The sequence below is a fragment of the Hemiscyllium ocellatum genome, chromosome 42 (assembly GCF_020745735.1).
Source record: "Hemiscyllium ocellatum isolate sHemOce1 chromosome 42, sHemOce1.pat.X.cur, whole genome shotgun sequence".
Lineage (NCBI taxonomy): Eukaryota > Metazoa > Chordata > Chondrichthyes > Orectolobiformes > Hemiscylliidae > Hemiscyllium > Hemiscyllium ocellatum.
This window is the reverse complement of record NC_083442.1, coordinates 35503236-35523319: the sequence shown is the minus strand read 5'-3', so window position 1 is coordinate 35523319 and position 20084 is coordinate 35503236. Positions and strand designations below refer to the sequence as shown.

General features: G+C 41.2%; 1 protein-coding gene across 1 annotated transcript in view; it reads left to right on the top strand.

The window, feature by feature from the left end:
* Positions 1–20084, top strand: part of cspg4 (chondroitin sulfate proteoglycan 4) — a 75158-nt gene that overhangs the window by 20561 nt on the left and 34513 nt on the right. Inside the window, exons 2-3 of the mRNA XM_060853689.1 lie at positions 12522–12685; positions 15979–19536. Of these exons, the coding sequence (XP_060709672.1) occupies positions 12522–12685; positions 15979–19536 (3722 nt within the window). The remainder of the gene's footprint in view (positions 1–12521; positions 12686–15978; positions 19537–20084) is intronic.

Below are 20084 nucleotides of genomic sequence, written 5' to 3'. Positions count from 1 at the left end.
CAGCCCACAAGCCTCATTCCTGATGAAAGGCTTCTGCACAAAACATCCTCAGATGCTGCCTGACTGGCTGTGCCTTTTCAGCTTCCCTGTAATTAGCATCTCATCCAGATAAATGGCAACTTGGGATGGATGTTGTAAAATGTTCCGTATTATCCACTGAAAAATGGCATCCCAAAAGATGATATCCCAAATGGCAGTCTTGTATATTGGTACAAACCCCTATGGGTATTAGTTATTGCATACTTTTGGAAATCCTCATCTAACTTCAGTTGCAGGTATGCATGGCTCATGCCCAGCTTCGGGAAGGATAGTTCCCCACTTTCCTTCTCTATCCTGGGTATTTATGCCCTGCAGTAATCGAAGTCCTGGATGTATGAGCCTTTGGGCATTCCTCTCTGTCCCTACAAAGATGAACCAACCCCCCAGGCTTCACAATCAAGTGATTGGTGCTGACGATCCCTTCGCTTTCCAGCTTCCTGATTCCTGCCTCTACAGGGGGCAACTGGCACTGTGTGGGCACTGTGTGGGCACTGTGTGGGCACTGTGTGGGCCTTGCAGAATTGTGGAATTGCTTCCTCGGTCAACATGCAAGGTGTTCTTGGCTACTCAAATCCCACCTTATTATAAGAAAAAGGAAACAGTAAACACAATCACATACACATACAGACAGACAGTCCAATAAACCAAACAATAAAACAGTGCATATATCAGACACCCTGGCATTGCAGCAAACCACCCATCCCTCCCACTTTCCACACTCAAAGGCAGCTTGCCCCTATGCCCCTCCGGCTCTCGGTCCTCCTGAACACAACTTCCAGCCACCTCTAGGATACCCCGTCCGGTTTCCGCACCAATGACGTGAGCCTACCTACCTTCCAGCTTCCCTAACTGCCCTTTTGCACCTTCCAGCCACTTCTAGGACAGTATCTTCCAGGATGACAGCGGTGATGACAGCCTGCCCGCCTTCCAGGTCTCGGTCTGCCCCTACATACCATCTGGCTCTCACCCACCACGATGCACTATCAGGACTGTGGACTGCCCTGATCGATGTCCAGACCACATCTAGAACAACTTGTCCTCCTCCCTGGGATGACCGTGCACAAGGCAGCCTACAAGCCTTCGGATCTCAACTTGTCCCTGTGCACCTTCTGGCTCTCGGCTGCTCCTACACATCTTTCGGCCACCTCTAGGACATCCCATCCTGATTATCCCTTCTCAGGACGATAGTGCTCAGGATGGCCTACCCACCTTCCGACTCTTGGGACAACTGGCATTGGGGTGGCCTCCTCACCCTCTTGTTCCCGGGGTTTCAGCTTTCAGGATGACCTATGAGCTCCCCAGTTCATAGTCCGGCCTGCCAGACCCAGGGAGACACAAGACAGTGCAGGTGATAAACCCAACAAGCAACAAGACAAAGTCAGAGTCAATTATCAATAAACAGAGTTCCTTTTGATATACAGAGTCCATTACCATAAGCAGTTCTCTTCAGAATGGAGAGACCAACCCCAGGAACAGAGCCCACAACTGAACGCACCAATGTACAGCCCACAGCATGCGCGTGCGCGCACACACACACACACACACACACACGTGTTCAGTCTCCATAGAGGTCTGGTCTATCCACAAAGGACCAGGTCCACTCACAAGAAAATAGTTCATTGTAAAAAGGTGCAGTTAACTCACAGGGGATGGTCCACTCCCTAAGACAGCAAATGCTTACCTCCCCGCATGCAACCAGGTGTCAGTCTTTACAGAGGCCTAGTCTACCCATAGAAGGCCAGGCCTAACCACAGAGGAACAGTGCACCTGGAAAGGTGAAATAACTTACAGGGGTTCAGTCCAAATACCAAAAAGTGAAAACGTACAAAAATGAAAGAAAACCAAAGTGCAAAGGCTAAGCCCTGCCACAAAATCAGCATTGTCCTTTTCTCAAAGTAAAAGAGAAAAGAGTAACACACAGACTGTAACCAGCCAGTGAAACAACGATCCCCTAATGAGGGCTGAATTAAACCTGTAACACATTGGCTGTGTAGATCAGTCAGTTCAGAAATCAGTCCTCAAAGAAGAGAATACCAGTCAGCAAACTGGCTATACAGATCAGCAATCAGGTTCCCCAAACAAAATCAGAAACCAGCAGCAGCAGCAGCAGCAGTACACACTGGATGAGGGCAGCCAGCTCAGAGTCAGTCCCCTCTCTGACACAAATGGAGAGTCATTAACACTGAGCCAGCTCCTCAGAATCAGCACCTCGGACCCTTCTGTTTTTTTTTATTTTATTAAACAGTACAAAATACAGTTGACAATAAACAGAAAGATGCAGTTCACAAAAAACCCACAATATCCAGGGGAAAGGGCAGCAAAGCCAAACCCCAAACCCCAAACCCCAAACCCCAAACCCCAAACCCCAAACCCCACCGTTCAACCAGTTTTCAGGGAGATGAGGAAAAAACCTCAAGTCCCACTTCCATTCTTTATAAAGGTAACAGTAACATACACAGTCAAGACAGTGCAATCAAATGAGAGACAGTGCATAGAACACAGAGCTTAAAAATATGTGTTGCTGGAAAAGCGCAGCAGGTCAGGCAGCATCAAAGGAACAGGAGAATCAACGTTTCGGGCATAAGCCTTATGCCAGAAATGTCGATTCTTCTGCTCCTTTGATGCTGCCTGACCTGCTGTGTTTTTCCAGCAACACATTTTTAAGCTCTGGTCTCCAGCATCTGCAGTCCTCACTTTCTCCATAGAACACAGACCCAATATAGCTATATGAAAGAAACCTGACACCAGTCCACAGCACACACTGATCAGGCTGTCCTTGGCTAGCCTTCCTGCAGGACAGTCATCGGCTTTCCGATCTCCAGCTGCCTTGTGTACTGACTGACCCTTTGACCTGGCCAACACTCCTACAGACCAGCCATCAGCTGTCTGGCTGTCAGCCCCCCTGCGTACTGACCAATCCTCACCTGGTCGGCCTTCCTACAGGCTGCTGTCAGCTGCCTGGCTCAGCCTCCCCACATACTGACCAGCCTGCCCTATACCGGCTTTCTTGCGAGGATGCAATCAGTTGTCTCGCTCCGCGTACTGACAGGCCCCTCCTGGCCCACTTTCCTCCACGTCAGTCATCGACTCTCCAGCCCGCGTACTTGCTGCCCCTCCCCGACCAGCTTTCCTATGCTTAGCCCCCTGCCACCCTGAGTACCAACAGACCCACCACCCCAGCCAGCTTTCTCCCAGGCCGGACATCAACTCTCCAGCTCCCAGCTGCTCCACATATTTAATAGCCCACTCTGGCCTGCGCTTCAAGCACAATTAATTACAAAACCCACATACACTAACAGAATTCACAAAATCTTCACGATACAGTTTCCAGTACCAAGGTAGAGTCCACTCCAACCAGCAGCAAATGTACACCCCCCAGCACACACACAGCTGTTCAGTCTCCATTGAGGCCCAGCCCATCTATAGAGAACCAGGCCCATACACAGGAACACAGTACGTTGTGAAGGTGCAGTTAAGTCACAAGGGCTTGGTCCACTCCCGAAGGCAGAATCCACTCCAGGATGCAGCAATTGCTCACCTCCCGGCATACGCACAGGTATTCAGTCTTTACAGAGGCCTAGTCACCCCAAAGAGCCAGGCCTACCCGTACAGGAACAGCTCATCTGGAAAGATGTATTTTCTCACAAGAGCTCAGTCTAAACACCAAAGTGAAAACACAAACAAAATAGAAAGAAAACCAGAGGGCAAGCCCTGCCACAAAATCAACATAGTCCCTTTCTCAAAGAGTGACACAGACTGTAACGAGCCAGTGAAGCAACTGTTCCCTAATGAAAACCGAGTTACACTTGAAACACATTGACTGTTTAAATCAGTCAGTTTAAAAATCAGTCCTCAATAAAAAGGAATACCAGTTAATAAACTGGCTGTATGGATCAGCCAGTTTAGAAATCAGGTTCCCCCAAAACAAACAGAAACCAGCAGCCGCGGTACACACTGGATGTGGGGCGGCCAGCTCAGAGTCAGTCCCCTCTCTGACACAAATGGAAAGTCCGTGACACTGATCCAACTCCCTCACAGCCAGCTCTCAGAATGAGCAGAATCTCTGACACTTCTGTTACAATCACTGCACCTGGTACCTATCCTGTCAGGAAGTGACTGGCTTAGGCAAGCTGACATGATTATATTTTAAGATGAATTTTCTGATTACTCAGAAACAGGGCATTTAGTAGCAACATCTCTAATGTAAATAATTTACTGATTTTCTGTTCACCACCTGTCTAAGGTTATATAAATATAAATTTATAGAACCCATTTCCTGGAATGATTTTTAGATAGGTATTTTAGTCCTGGTGAATGTTACTTTTAGTAAGTAATAATCAGAAGGAAGCATGAGAAATCAAGACCAGATTTACACTGGCTTTCTGCCAATTTTCAAAGTGATTCAGAGTCTTAGAGTCATGGAGTCATAAAGCACACAAACAGACCCTACCATCCAATTCATCCATGCCAACCAGTTCCCAAACTAAACTAGTTCCACTTGCCTGTGCTTGTCCATATCCCGCTAAACCCTCCCTATTCATGTTGCTGTCCAAATATCTTTTAAATGTTTGTAACTTTACCTGCAGCAAACATGAACCACCCCCTGGATGAAAAAGGTGCCTCCCTCCAATCCCTTTTAAGTCTTTTTCCTCTCACCTTAAAAATATGCCTGCTAGTTTTAAATCACCCAATCTAGGGGAAAACCTTTTATTATTCACCTTATCTGTGCCCGTCCTGATTTTATAAACTTCTGAGAGGTCATTCCCCCCAATCTCCTGTGCTCCAGGAGACTATCTATTCTCATAATTGAAACCCTCCAGTTCCAGCAACATCTGATAGATCTTTTCTGAACCCTCCCCAATTTAATAATGTCATTCCTATAGAAGGATGACCAGAATTGTACACAGTACTCCAAAGGAGGCCTCACCAACATCCTGTACAATCTCAACATTACGTCCCAACTTCTATACTCAGTGGTCTGAGCAATGAAGGAAAACATGCTAAACACCTTCTCAATCACTAAGACTACATGTGGCGCAACTTTGAAAGAACAATGTACCCGAATCCCTAGCTCTGTCTGTTTGACAAGACCACTCAGGACCCTACCATTAATGCTATAAATTCTCCACTTGTTAGTTTTCCAAAAATGCAAAATCTCACACTTATGCAAATTAAACTGCATCTGGGATGAGCATATGGTTGCTGGGTTTAATGAAAAACAGAATTACATTAAAAATCTGGGTTTCTATGATATCTTTTGTGTTTCTTCAATACACTTAGCTTTATCAATGTTCCAGCTGCATTTTCCCAAGAGGTCCAATAGTCTCTGGGTTCTGACCAAAACTACTGCTTGCCACATAATCAGTGTGCTTACTGGAACCCATTATGAGCTGTTTATATCTAAGTTTGAATCTAAAAATGTTGACATGAAAAGAAATTAATAGTTATGAAATGATTGCACAAAGCAAAGAAATTTTTACTTCCAGACTAGTAAAAATGTTCGATATTATAAGAATCCATAACAAAATTCCTTATTCAACTATGTCTCTCTGATGCTGGCATTGTTTCCTAATGGATAAATAAATATTTATTTACATCCTTAAGTTTTGCTATTAGCGACTTTGATGAAAGGAGAACACAACTGATTTCTGTTTGATTGTTAAAATTAAAGCAAATTTCAGGATTGTGCAAATCATCGAAAGATATAGCATGACAGCTTTGCAATTTTAAAGAAGCAACAATTTGTTTAGGTCCATTTTTGACAGACAAATGAGTCCACTCAGATCCCATCTTATCTTTTACTCTTGTGATGTAAATTCTAGTTGTTCAATCCTGTTACTCAAGTTTGTAAATAGAATCTTCCTGTAGTCCAATACTGAGCTTCAGAAGCTTCCAAAGGCGGCTCAGTTGAAAGTGTGAAGCTGGTACACAGTTCCACTCTCCGATGTGTCGAGTAGAATGGTCAGGTCTGTTACTCAAAAGACTTACAGTTTGAAATACAGACTTACCCCAAGGCTACACTAGCTTTGCCACTTTTGCATGTATCTCATCATCAATAATTTGGAGATGCTGGTGTTGGACTGGGGTGGACAAAGTTAAAAATCACACCACACCAGGTTATAGTCCAACAGGTTTAATTGGAAGCACACTAGCTTTCGGAGCGACGTACCTTCATCAGGTGGTTATGTCCACAATCACCGGATGAAGGAGCAGAGCTCTGAAAGCTAGTGCTTCCAATTAAACCTGTTGGACTATAACCTGGTGTGGTGTAATTTTTAACTCGCATCATCAATAGGTCAGGTCAACAAAAGTATTTCAAGGTCCATTTCCATTCTTGGCATTTCTGCTGGAGGTTTCTAATGGCAGACACGGTATCAGTGATTCCTAAACCTTATCTGAAAACAAATTAATTCTCTGGCAGCAGATCTTTGTTGAGATGTTGCACTAAGCATTTAAGGAGATTGAGCAAAGATTTTGAATGTAATGGAGAAGAGTGAGATTCCTTTTCAGTTGTCACAAGATCAACAAGTTTTTCAGTATGTGAAGATGGAAAATGGAGGCATTTTTAAAATCTTGCAGTCATTGTAATCAGGCACTGACTTCTCGCCTTGTAGCGTACAGCTGGGAAAGCAGTAGTTCTTGCAGCTTTGCTGCTAGACAGGAGTTTGATTGCATTTGTCTTTTGTAACAGTGTGGGAGTGTCAATAAGAGAGCAGTTGATGGAAACCTATGCCTCTCCACCATTGATTGCTTCTTCATTGATTGATGAAGATCACTTGAGATGTATATAGCTCAGTAAGCTATATAAACCAAGACTGCATGGTGTGATCCAATACTGGGGTACGTACACCAAAGCTGCATAGCATGGTCTGATACAGAGCTATATGGATCACTAAGATCTTCTATCTCCAATCTTTATTAAACAAAATAATTTTAGCCTATTAATTGGTTCTCATAGGTTTGTACCCATTCTCCTTATCTCTAACTGACCTTATTATTTTGAAGTTCCTTTTGCTTTCAAAACCCTTAACATCACTCTGTTTTACCAGCTGTAGATACCAGACATCACCGTTTGTTAATTCAGTTTTGGACTCCTGTTGTTCTGCATTGTTCATGATATTGAGGGCAGAAGTCAGTTTTAAAATTAGGACTTGTGGCTTCTAGAATTGTCTTCCACTTGCCCTTATTCAAAGGCCTCAAAATCATAGAATCCCTACAGTGTAGATAGAGGCCATTTGGCCCAACCAGTCTGCACCAACCCTCCAAGAAGCATTCCACCCAGACCTGCACCCAGCCCCATTCCTGTTACCCTGTATTTACCATGGCTAATCCACTTAGCCTGCACATCCCTCGACATTACTGGACAGTCTTAGCATGGCCAATCCACCTAGCCTACACATCTGTGAACTGTGGAATGATACCTGGTGGAAACCACACAGACACAAGGGGACCATGCAAGTTCAGACATACAGTTATAGATTCATAGAGTCATAAACTTGTACAGCATGGAAACAGACCTTTTAGTCCAACTCATCTATGCTGACCAGATATCCTAAATTAATCTAGTACCATTTGCCAGCATTTGGCCCATGTCCTTCTAAATTCTTCCTACTCACGTACCTATCCACATACCTTTTAATTGCTGTAATTATACTAGCCTCTACCACTTCCTCTGGCAGCTCATTCCACACACGCGCCACCTCTGCATGAAAACGTTGCCCCTCAGGTCCCTTGAAAATCTTTCCCTTCTCACCTTAAACCTATGCCTTCTAGTTTTGGACTCCACTACCCTGGGGCAAAAGACCTTGGCTATTCAATAAACCTCTATAAGGCCAACACTCAGCCTCTGACTCTGCAGGGAAAATAGCTCCAGTTTATTCAGTTTCTCCCTTTAGCTCAAACTCTTCAACCCCATGAACATCCTTGTCAATTTTTTCTGGGCCGTTTCAAGTTTAGCAACATCTTTCCTATAACAGGGAGACCAGAAATGAGTGCAGTATTCCAAAAATGGCCTCACCAATGTCCTGTACAACCGCAACATGACCTCCCAATGCCTATACGCAATGCACTGACTAATAAAGGCCAGTGTAGCAAACACTTCTTCACTCTCCTGTCGACTTGTGACTCCACCTTCAAGTTGACCAAGGTTAGCATCGAACCACTAACCACAGTGCCATCCTCACCCAACTCGATTCCCCTAATTTTTTAAAATTTCTAGTCTGTACTTGTCAAGAAATATGAGATATTCTTTAAAGTAAATATATGTAACATAAGCTATTAGGTTCATAGAACCATACAGTACAGAAGAGACCTTTGGCCTTTCAAGACATATCAAGACATTGAGACAATAATCGAACTAACCACAAATCATTGCCATAAGCAAAACAATTATAAAGCAATAAGATCTCACAAATTCCAGGGATGATGGTCAGAATAATCAATTAAACATACATTAAAATTATTATTGAAAGATTATACTGAATATAAAAAACAGACTTCGCAGCTTCATAATAAAGACAAATGAATATTGTGAAAATATTGGTGGAGTTGCAGACAATATAAAGATCGATGGAGTAGTGATTGTGTAGAAGGTTGTCAAAGGATACAACAGGATATAGATCAGTTGCAGAAATGGGAAGAGAAGTGGCAGATGGAGTTTAATCCGTCTGAGTGTGATGGGAGATCGAATGTTCAGGAAAAGTATACAATTAATGGCAGGATCATGAACAGCATTGATGTACAGAAGCATTTTTGGGGTTTGTGTCCATAGCTCCCTGAAAGTGGCCATGCAAGTAGATCGGGTGGTAAAGAAGGCATATAGCAGAAAGAGGGTGCAGAAGAGGTTTACTAAGATGCTGCTTGGATTTGAGGGTATGAACAATAAGGAGAGGCTAGAAAAACTGCTGCTGTTTTCTCTGGAGTGGTGGAGGCTGAGGAGAGACTTGATAGATATCTATGAAATTATGAGATGCAGAGATACGGTTGATACTCAGAATCTTTTTCCCAGAGTTAAAATGTCTCAAACTAGTGGGCATGCATTTAAGGTGAGAGGGGCAAGTTCGAAGGAGAGTGGTAAGAGTGTGGAACATGCTACCAGGCGTGGTGGTGAACGCAGATATGATAGGGGTGTTTAGGAGGCTTTTAGATAAACACATGAATATGCAAGGAATGGACAGATATGGACCAGTGGCAGGCAGAAGACATTAGTTTAATTTGGCATCATGTTTGGGACAACAGTGTGGGCCGAAGGGCCCCTACCTCTGCTGTTCAGTTCTATTTTCTATGTACAGTATTGATATTGGCAACAGCTTACAGTGATTTTGAGTGATTGGGTTAAGATTTCTGAGACGAGCCAGAGAATAATTACCATTATGTGTTTGTTGCACATTTTTCTCATTTCTGCATTCTAATCTGATTCAGACCAACCTATAAAAACCCTTCATGAATTGGGTTTGTGCAGTCTCAGTTTATTCAGTTTGGTATGGGCCATTTGTCAACTTCTGTCTTATAAAGTTTTCACCAACACTGAATTGACAGGTTCCTTTCAAGAGGGCATTCCACAGCAATAACAAACCACTGGTCAGTTCTGAACAACTTGTTGGCTTTACAACTTAATATAAATTAATCTGGTTTATTCTAGAAGTTTTCAAGTATCCTTCTTTACATCAACACCGAGCTTTAATTCTGAAAGGAGGATGTTGCCAGGGTTGGAGGGTTTGAGCTACAGGGAGAGGCTGAACAGGCTGGGGCTCTTTGCCCTGGAGCGTTGGAGACTGAGGGGTGACCTTATAGAGGTTTACAAAATTATGAGGGGTAAGGATAGGATAAATAGACAAAGTCTTTTCCCTGGGGTTGGAGAATCCAGCACTAGAGGGCATAGGTTTAGGGTGAGAGGGGAAATATATAAAAGAGACCTAAGGAGCAACTTTTTCACGCAGAGGGTGGTATGGAATGAGCTGCCAGAGGATGTGGTGGAGGCTGGTACAATTGCAACATTTAAGAGGCATTTAGATGGATATATGAATAGGAAGGATTTGGAGGAATATGGGCCAGATGCTGGCAGATGGGACTAGATTGAGTTGGGATATCTGGTTGGCATGAACAGGTTGGATCAAAGGGTCTGTTTCCACGCTGTACATCTCTATGACTAACTCCAAAGGAAAATACGTTAGAATTGGTCCAGATTACATGGTCACTGCCATCTCAAAGCCTCATCGCTTGGGGACAAAGGGGTAATTAACAGGGTTAATGATTTCAGTCCAGTGATCCTTCTTCAGAACTGGAGCAGGGTCTCTGGACTCGAAACATTAACTCTGCTTTCTCTCCACTGATGCTACTAGAACAGTGAGTTTCTCCAGCAATTTCAGATCTTCAGCAAACACAGTTCTTTGTTTTATTTTATGAAATTAATCAGGATTCCTTCTCCACTACTGCCCAATGACTGCTAGAAAGTGTGCATGTTTGGACATCTTATAGAACAAGATTGGAGTAATCTGCAATTATTGGCCAAATCTGGCAAGGGTGGTGTAAGAAAAAACTTTTAAATACAGTAAGTAATTAAGGTATGGAATGCACTGCCTGGAATGTGTTAGAGACAGGTTTAATTGAGGTATTCAAGAAAGCATTAAATGTTTTTTTTGAAGAGTAATCGTGAGCAGAGATATGGGGGAAATGGCACTAGTTAACAGAATTGTTGCAGGAGTGATAGGTCGAATGGCCTTCTTCTGCCCTGTAACAATTCTGTGATTCTGTAATCATCTAAATTAATAATGTCTGCAGAATGGTAACTCCATGGATGTTTTTGACTTCATGGTACTACTTTTGGGAAAAAAATGGAAACACATGGGGACAGGGGAGCCAGAATAATACTGGTACAAGCAAAATGGCAATGTAATAAAAAGTGGTAGTGTTACTAAAGTAATTTAATGAAGACCCTCTCATTGTTAAAAGTTTAAGGTCAAAATATATTGGAAGTTGCAGATTCTATTTATGGAGCTGAAATGTCAAATACTTACCCTGGAACTAAATGTATATCTGAAAAAAATGCCCTTGTGTTTAAAAACAGCGCTGTTTGTGGTTATTCTTTGATGTACATTTGCTTTGAAAGCATGCATGCTCTGTGTATTCTCGCAGTAGCTTGGTGCTGCAGCTGCAAGCAGAGCCCCTTTGAGTAAGTTATAATCACTTGTTATAAAGGACAGAACTGTTGGGCTAGCCAGAGTTGGAGTGCCTGCTATCCTCAAGTAAAGCTTTGTGATGTTGTTGATCATATTTTAATGGCACTACTGCCTAACAACCTATTTCAGTCTTTTAGACATTCGTCAGAGAAACAAATATTCTGGAGGGAAACTAGTAACTCAGGAAATAGTGAGTCATTCTATTGGGCCCATCATAAAACAGCACTTGTACTCGCTCACTACTTCTACTCTGTATAAATTCATGAATAGCAGACTGCAGCCAAATCACTGAAAATTTTTTCCATGCAAAAGAATGAAGCCATTTTAGCAATGTAGATGATAGATCTTCTGGAAAAAGAGGGCACACATCATCTTCTTCACTCCGGCCACCCACTGTGTATCTTTACTCACACACTTTCACCTCTTCACCCAATCATTAGTATTCTCGTGGACTTTTTTTCTCAGACTTGCTAACTCTGTCATGATATATTTTTCTCCATCTCAGGCATGAATGCTAGCTTCAAAAACAGAAATTACTGGAAAAACTCAGCAGGTCTGGCAGCAACTGTGAAGAGAAATCAGAGTTAACCTTCCTTGTCCAGTAATCGTTCTTCAGAACTGGTTGCTAGCTTTTTGTTTTCCATGCAGGAGGGAGACAAAAAATTGTGTTTCTGTCCCACCTTTCACAATCATGGAACATCCTAAAGTGCTCAGTTTACTCTCAATGAAGTACTTATACTTTTGACTTATCTCAACTTGTATAATGTTCTTCTACTGGTATTTCTTAATTAACTATTGTAAGGACATTCTCAAGTTTCATTCCCAATCTTTACAGAGATCACTGATCAGCGTTGCACTAGGGATGTTACATTTGAACTTGGAAATAAAAATAAGAGGGAGTTAAAATTCATCCAAAAATGATAATCTTTGCTGGAATTGGGATTGAGTAGCTAGCAATCAAGGCTGACAAAGGGTCACTAGACTCAAAATGTTAACTCCATTTTCCTTTCTACAGATGCTGCCAGATCTGCTGAACTTCTCCAGCACTTACCATATTGATCAAGACCAGAGTTTGGTTTTGTTGTGATACCTCCAGTAGTGGAATAGCTTTCTAAACATAAACATGAAGAGTGGTTATTTAGGCAGAGAACAACCAGTACATGCTAAACTGTACCTCAGCAACAAGTCAATTTATTGAGATGTAGGAAGGAGTTGGGTGCAGATTGGCAAGAAATAAATGATTTATCTTGAGCTTCATTCCTTGTGTTCATGTCTACTGATATTTTATGTTCTTGCTTGTTGCAGTGTCTTTCTTTGGAGACAGTTACATGGAGGTGAAGGAACGTGAAGCTTTTACCTCCAGCAGACTCTCCATGAAGTTCCTTACGAGTAAACAAAATGGGCTTCTCTTCCTGGCTTCAGGTCAAAGTGACTACCTGCTGATGGAGTTGTTTGCTGGAGTATTGCAGGTACAGTATTCTCTGGGATAATAACCATAATAACCATACTTATATACATTTGGATGGATAACAAATAGAATGAATGATTTTCACATTGGGGGAAATGTCTCTCCAAATTAATGTACATCTGTACATCCTTGGATGAATAGAGAAGTCTTTATTAGCACTTTTAGCAAACAGAGATATCTTGCTTTCCTATAAATGGACCATTTGACCACCAATTATATCCTAATCTGCAACACAAACATTTTGTAAATTTCATGTACATCCAGAGTGGACCCGTGCACTGTGAAATTCAGATTGGTGTAGATGAGTGTAGGCTGAAAAACACAGCCATGCCCATTCAGCTGCTAATGAATTTACTAACATAACCATTTCCGAATTTGTCAGCTTGAAGTGGCGATTCTTGTATAAGTATATAGAGCTAATTTAGCAATGACTATTTCTTGAGCTTTCTTTGGCACCTTGGTGAATTCAGCAGAATCCCCATTTATAAGGAGTTTTCATCAAAGCTACAATGACAGAGCAGGAGAAACCCAAAGAAATACTGGGTATAGGATTTGTAAAGATTGCCTGTAACAAGCCAAATTATTTTTCCTATTTTCAAAAATATGTTCATAGCCATGTATGTTATGATCTACAATGGATCCTATAGATTTAATTTCCTGAAGAAGATTTTTCCTGTCCCAAAAAGGAGTTGACTAAATGTCTATCCGGCAACACATCCTGATCATCTGCTGCTTCTCAATCCATTGAGTTGATTAGTCCAGATTCCTTTTGCAGCAAGTATTCCATCAGATGATGGATTGACATGTATAATGCAACACTAATAATGCCATATTTCTCGTTGCAGTGAAGTCCATGCACTACTTAGTGGGCGGCATGGTGGCACAGTGGTTAGCACTGCTGCCTCACAGCGCCTGAGACCCGGGTTCAATTCCCGACTCAGGCGACTGACTGTGTGGAGTTTGCACGTTCTCCCCGTGTCTGCGTGGGTTTCCTCCGGGTGCTCCGGTTTCCTCCCACAGTCCAAAGATGTGCGGGTCAGGTGAATTGGCCATGCTAAATTGCCCGTAGTGTTAGGTAAGGGGTAAACGTAGGGGTATGGGTGGGTTGCGCTTCGGCGGGTCGGTGTGGACTTGTTGGGCCGAAGGGCCTGTTTCCACACTGTAAGTAATCTAATCTACTTACTATAAAGCTTCAGTGTGCATCTACCTGGTTCTTTCTCTGTCAGTCACACACAACACAATGCTGTTAGTTGTATGATCTCCTCTACATGACAGTTGCTGTTTAAGCAAACCCATACCGAAGAAAGGTCACTGGACCTGAAACATTAACTCTGATTTCTCTCCACACATCCTGCCAGACCTGCTGTGTTTTTCCAGCAATTTCATTTTTTGCTCAGGGACATGGATCAGCAGACAGAATTTTGACAACTGCCAAAAGGTTGATGGTTGCCTTTAACGGAGAACTGGTCCTACTGAACTCTGGGATATGGTGTTAAGCTATCTGTAAATAGAATTTGTGCAAAACTGATGTCAAGAGCAAAGATGCACCAAAATATCTGCAAGTAATCATAGCAGTTACTGATAGGTTGTCCCATGTAAGCAGAAGAACAAGAGCATAAGAAAGGGCTTCCCATAAAACATGGTTCCATTCTGGCACTATATCTGGATGATTGTGCTAATACCCAAATACATCAATAGGTAATTTCCCTAGTAATTTGAAAATAATTCTACCAAGAGCCTGCTGATGATATAATTAGCAGCTGAAGAAAATAAATTCCTTTATTGATGTTGATAACTGATTTTGCCTTTCAAGAGTTATCTCCAGAAAAAAATTCCATTTAATGTTTTAAGATTGCATGTTTATTAGAGGGAGATAAATGTGATTAGGATGTGCCCACCACTTGGATCTGCTTGGCTATATCTAGATTCATATTCTTGGTCAAAGTTTGGGAGAAGATTTGTAGCTCGGGTGCTCATTGTTGAGGTTCTGTTCACCGAGCTGAGAATTTGTGTTGCAAACATTTAGTCCCCTGTCTAGGTGACATCCTTAGTGCTTGGGAGCCTCCTGTGAAGCGCTTCTTGGTGCTTAGAGTATAGGAACATGGACTCTAGTTGTAACAATGATATTTATATAAAGAGCAATAATGCCTTGAGTAATTATTTATATCTAAAGTACGCTTAGAGTTATTGCAAACAACATATTTCCAAAGCCTAATGCAGAATCCAGGTATTGCCAAGAAAAATGTCAACAACAGAAGTTTTAAGATGAAGGATCACTTATTTCTTGTATAATCAAGGTTTTCAAGTACAAATTTGAGAGAGATGAGCGGTGGTGGTTTAACCTGAGGGTCACCCTGCCTCAGGCGAGGGGAAGAGGTTGAGAAGGAGACCCCTTCATGGTGACCCCAGCTGGATGTGGGAATTGAATCCATGCTGTTGGTAGCACTCAATTATCCAGCCAACTGAGCTAACTGATCTCTTAGGTAACAGGACTATTGATAAAGTAGTGATTATTAGGGTCAATATATTTGGACATCTTATTCCAGGTATTTCCATCTAATGCAGCAAAAGAAATCTATTAATATTGAAACATTAGGTTGGAAATATTCTGTTTATTGAAGTCCTGTGTATAGCCAATTCAACCTCAAAGTTTCTGCTCTCTTTATTTCTGCAATACTCTGTTTCTAGCTGAGCCTTGCCTCTTTTTTCTGAAGCTGCTCCAAATCTTTGGGGAAACAGGTATGTAGCGATAGTGTCAATGGACTAGTAATCCAGAATCCGAGGCTAAAGTTGTGAGGATGAGGGTTCAATCCCACAATGTGAGATGATAACATTTAAATGCAATAAAACGCTAATCTAATGGTGACTGAGTGACCATTGTCAATAGTTGTTCACTAAAGATTTTTAGGGAAGGAAATCTACTATCCTCATCTGGTCTGGCCTACAGACAATGTGGTCTCCTCTTAACTGCCCTCAAAGTAATTAGGGATGGGCAATCAATCACTGGTTAGTGATGCTCACATCCCTTGAACAAATGTTTTTTTTATGAAGATCTAAGTCTTTCCATTGAATAGACATTTGTACTGTTAAACTCTGCAGAACATGAAATTCCTCTTGTCTGCCTACTAATCAGTATGTTGCTTTGTTTCGCTTAAGTTCACTCTGTCCTTTATTATTATTACAAGATTAATGCAACCCAACAGAACAGGGTAATGATAGTTATATGAATCTAACTGTTTCCAACCTCTGTGATTCCCTTTAAAATTGTATTTTTTGTATGTTTTTATCTTTCAGGTGAAATTAGAACTTGGATCTGGAGAGACTGTATTGCATTCTCAGAATGGCCTGAAACTTAACAATCTCGTCTGGCATGATGTTTATCTTGTGTATGAAAACAAGACCCTAAGTTTGACTGTAGATGACCTCTTCACAACTTCAGTAGAAGTACTTGGCCATCTTAATAAGTTGAATGTTGATAATGGCCTGTATGTGGGTGGACCTGGGAAGGCAGAGATCCCTTACCTATCGAGGGAATCCAGTCATTTCAGAGGCTGTATTTCCAAGGCTGTGTTCAATGATTATGACATCTTATTCTCACTTGAACCACTTCCCGAATATAGAACTATTTCTGAGGTAGAGAATGGATGCAGCAATGTAATCCTAGCAGGGGATGACTATCCCAGCAACTTTCTGGGACCGAAATCCTATATCTCCTTTCCAAGTTGGAATGCAAGAGAAGAGGGGACATTTGAGTGCTTTCTGAAAACGACAATTCTGCGAGCACCATTGCTTTATCATGCAGGATGGCAGACAGACTTTATAATCTTAGAAATTACAGACGGTCATCTCCGTGTTTTACTTAACAATGGAGGTGGAGTTGTTCTATTAAATAATACTTATTTTGTTAGTGATGGGAAATGGCACAGTGTTAAGCTATTATTTAATACAAACTTTATAGAGATTACAGTAGATGATGAATTATCTCAAAAGCAACTGATTAACAATAAGGACGCATATTTGAATCTCCGAGGGCACCTGTTCATTGGTGGAATAGACAACAAAACCTCTTTTGAATTAATTAAACGTGGACTGTCCTATGTGTTAGTGGAAGGAACAATATCTGGCTCTTTCATTGGTTGTATTCAAAATATGCGTGTAAACTTAGAAAAGAAAAGTTTGGTAGATGCACTAGTCACCAAGGGTATTAGTACTGTATGTGAGGATGAAGAGAGTAAAGGGATGGAGAAAAGGGAGAATAAATTGGAGGATGAAGTTTCAGCAACACCAATTCCAAGTTTTCACGAGCTCCTAACCACCAATGCACCTTGTTTACTTGATAAGAACATATCTAAAGTCTTCAGTAATTTTACTAGCTTCTTGAATCTGACACCATTAATTGTAAAAGAAGCAGGAAGATCCACCTTGGAGCTCATTCACATTCATCCCACAATTGATCTGAGCAGGTTTGGAGTAAGAAATTCTCAAGTAGTTTTCAAAATAATTCAAAATGTAAGATATGGTACCCTGGAACTGAATATTCCAGGTGCAAAGAGTAGGAAAGCATTCACCCTCTTAGACATAATCAACCATCATATAACATATCAACATGATGGATCTGAAGGGTCACTTGACCAGTTAAAATTTGAAATTTCTGTTCATAGTAAAAAAGGGATCTCTAATTGTTTAAAGCAGGGTCAACAATACACATTAAATATAAAGATAATCTCTGTCAATGACCCACCAGAATTAATCTTCCCAAATGGAAATCTTATGACAATTCTTAAACATACTAGGAAAACCCTTGGTCCAGATATCATTCGTATTGTAGATGTTGACAATGTTTGTTCTGAGCTAAAAATTATAATAGTTAATAGAAAAGATCCAGGTTTTGTGGAGGATTTGAGAAATCCTGGCCAGAGGATTGGAGAATTTTCATGTCAAGATCTGAAACTGAGAAATATTCGTTATGTTAATACTGGGGCCAAGATTTCTAAGTTATTGCTTCAGGTCACTGATGGGGAACAAACAAGTGGCCCAACTCCTTTGAGAATAGTGGCCTTGAAACCTGATGTGCAAGTGGGCAATAATACTGGTTTAATTCTTCCACAAGGAGGTGTCAGTCTAATCACCATCAGCAATCTGTCTGTAGAGACAAATGCAGTCGAGCAGAAGGTGGATATTTTATATAACATTACTAAGCCATTATATTATGGTGAGGTGCAGAAATTTGATGACAATGGGGAATGGAAACCGGTGAAGATATTCCATCAGAATGATATAGAACAGGGGAATCTTCGCTATTTCAGCACAGACCCTGAGTTTCGCAGAAACGATATAACAGAAAAACTTACATTTGCAGTGACAGTTGGACAGCAAACCCTCGAAAATAATGTTTTTTTAATAAAAATAAAGAGAGCTAAAATAACATTGCTGAAGATATCTCCAAATGAGTTAAATAATGTTAGACGAGGACAGATTACACAAAATGAACTGGAAGCTGCAATAGAAGGCCATAGGATCCCTTCTGATCTATTCAGGTACGTTATTTTAAAGTCTCCAGATAAAGGAAAGTTGCAAGTTCTGGATGAGGAGCTAAATGTTGGTTCTACCTTCACCCAAGAGGATTTAAAGCAAATAGGTCTCACTTATGAAGCAACAGTTAGAAATTCTGAGGAAACCCAAGACAGCTTCCAGTTTCAGGTTTTTGTTGGAGACCAACACTCACCAGTATATACTTATCCAATATTGATTGGCATTGATCCAGAGGTTCCAATTTTGATGAGTAAGCCATTGATTGTGACAGAAGGAGGCACACAAACAATCACCAAAGATCAACTTTTCACTATAGGTCAGAGTACCACTGCTTTTGTGTACAATGTCACCCAGGGTCCTCAGCATGGGAAACTGATCAGGCAGCCAGACCATGAAAAATCTATCACAATCTTTACCAATGATGACATTCTGCAAGAGCAGTTAATGTATAAGCATGATGACTCTGAAACTTTGGAAGACAAGATTGTTTTTGTTGTTATGGAACAGTCTCAAGATGATGACCCTGAGGTAGATGTGGTTCTTGGCACACTGAGTATTTATATAAGACCAGTAAATGATCAGCCACCAATTCGAGTGGTGAACAAGACATTTAACGTGACATTAAATGGGCAACACTTGTTAACCACAGCTGAACTTCGTTTTCATGATGCAGACTCAGATTTTGATGATTCCCAGTTGATTTATACCAAATGGGGGATCTCCAATGGTAATATTGTCTCTGCAGATGACACTGCTCATGAACTTTCCCGTTTCAGTCAGGAAGACATGGAAAAGAAACAGGTGTTGTTTAAACATTACGGAGCTCAACAAGGAACATTCCAGCTACAAGTGTCTGATGGTGTGCATCAAACTAGGACTGTCTTGGAAGTGCATGCATTAGATCCATACCTGAGAATAGTCAATAATTCCATATTCTTGGTTCACCAAGGAGAAGAGTCGCCTATCCTTGGCTATCTCCTTGGTGTGGAGTCCAATATGGACATTTGGAGTGAAGAGGAAATAATATACCAGATAACATTTCAGCCTAGACATGGAACAATTCTAGTAAATGGTGAACCAAATCATTCTTTCTCGCAGAAAGATATAAACAGTGACCAAGTGGTTTATCGCCATGACAACAGCCAGCATTCAAGAGATTTTTTTAACTTTACGGTTGAAGTGAAAGAGATCAAGACAAAGGGAACTTTTCCCATTTTAATCTTCTTGGAGAGCCATCAACACCCACCAGTTGTGGTACACAATAAAAAGATCTTTGTCAACCAAGGGGAAGCAAAGAAAATTTGGAGAGATCAACTCCTTGTAAGTATAAACTATTTAATTAATAATTCCCTCTAACTTGTACCTTTGTGAATGCACCAACTCACACTGTGGAGGAAAATTAAAGTGAGATTCATTAAGAAGATATTCTGCCTCTTTTGAGTAACACTGATTTATTTAAAAAGCAACTAAATTGACAGCATTCAAATCATGCAGCTATTTTGCTAACAAAGTCCTTAAACCAAACTCGTTCAGCTTAATGCTAACGTCGAGTGATAGCATAATTTCCATAGTGAATGAAAATTGGTTATTTATGCAAAGAAGTTGATGTTTCCTCCAATAGTTCTGCTTGAAGAGATTGCTTGTGCACAAAGATTTGTCTGTTGGAGTGGTTGAATGATTTGCCTCCTCCTCCTACAGGCTGCGCAATCTGTCCTGAAAGAAATTCTTGAGGTTGTTAATTATCAGCAGAGAAACTAAATTATTTGCCTAGATTTTTTTTAAAGAATTGAATTGCTGCCACCAGATGGATCTGATTGGCTACACCTGCTTTAGATCAATGGTTAGTTTGAGAACAGTTCAGTATTAGA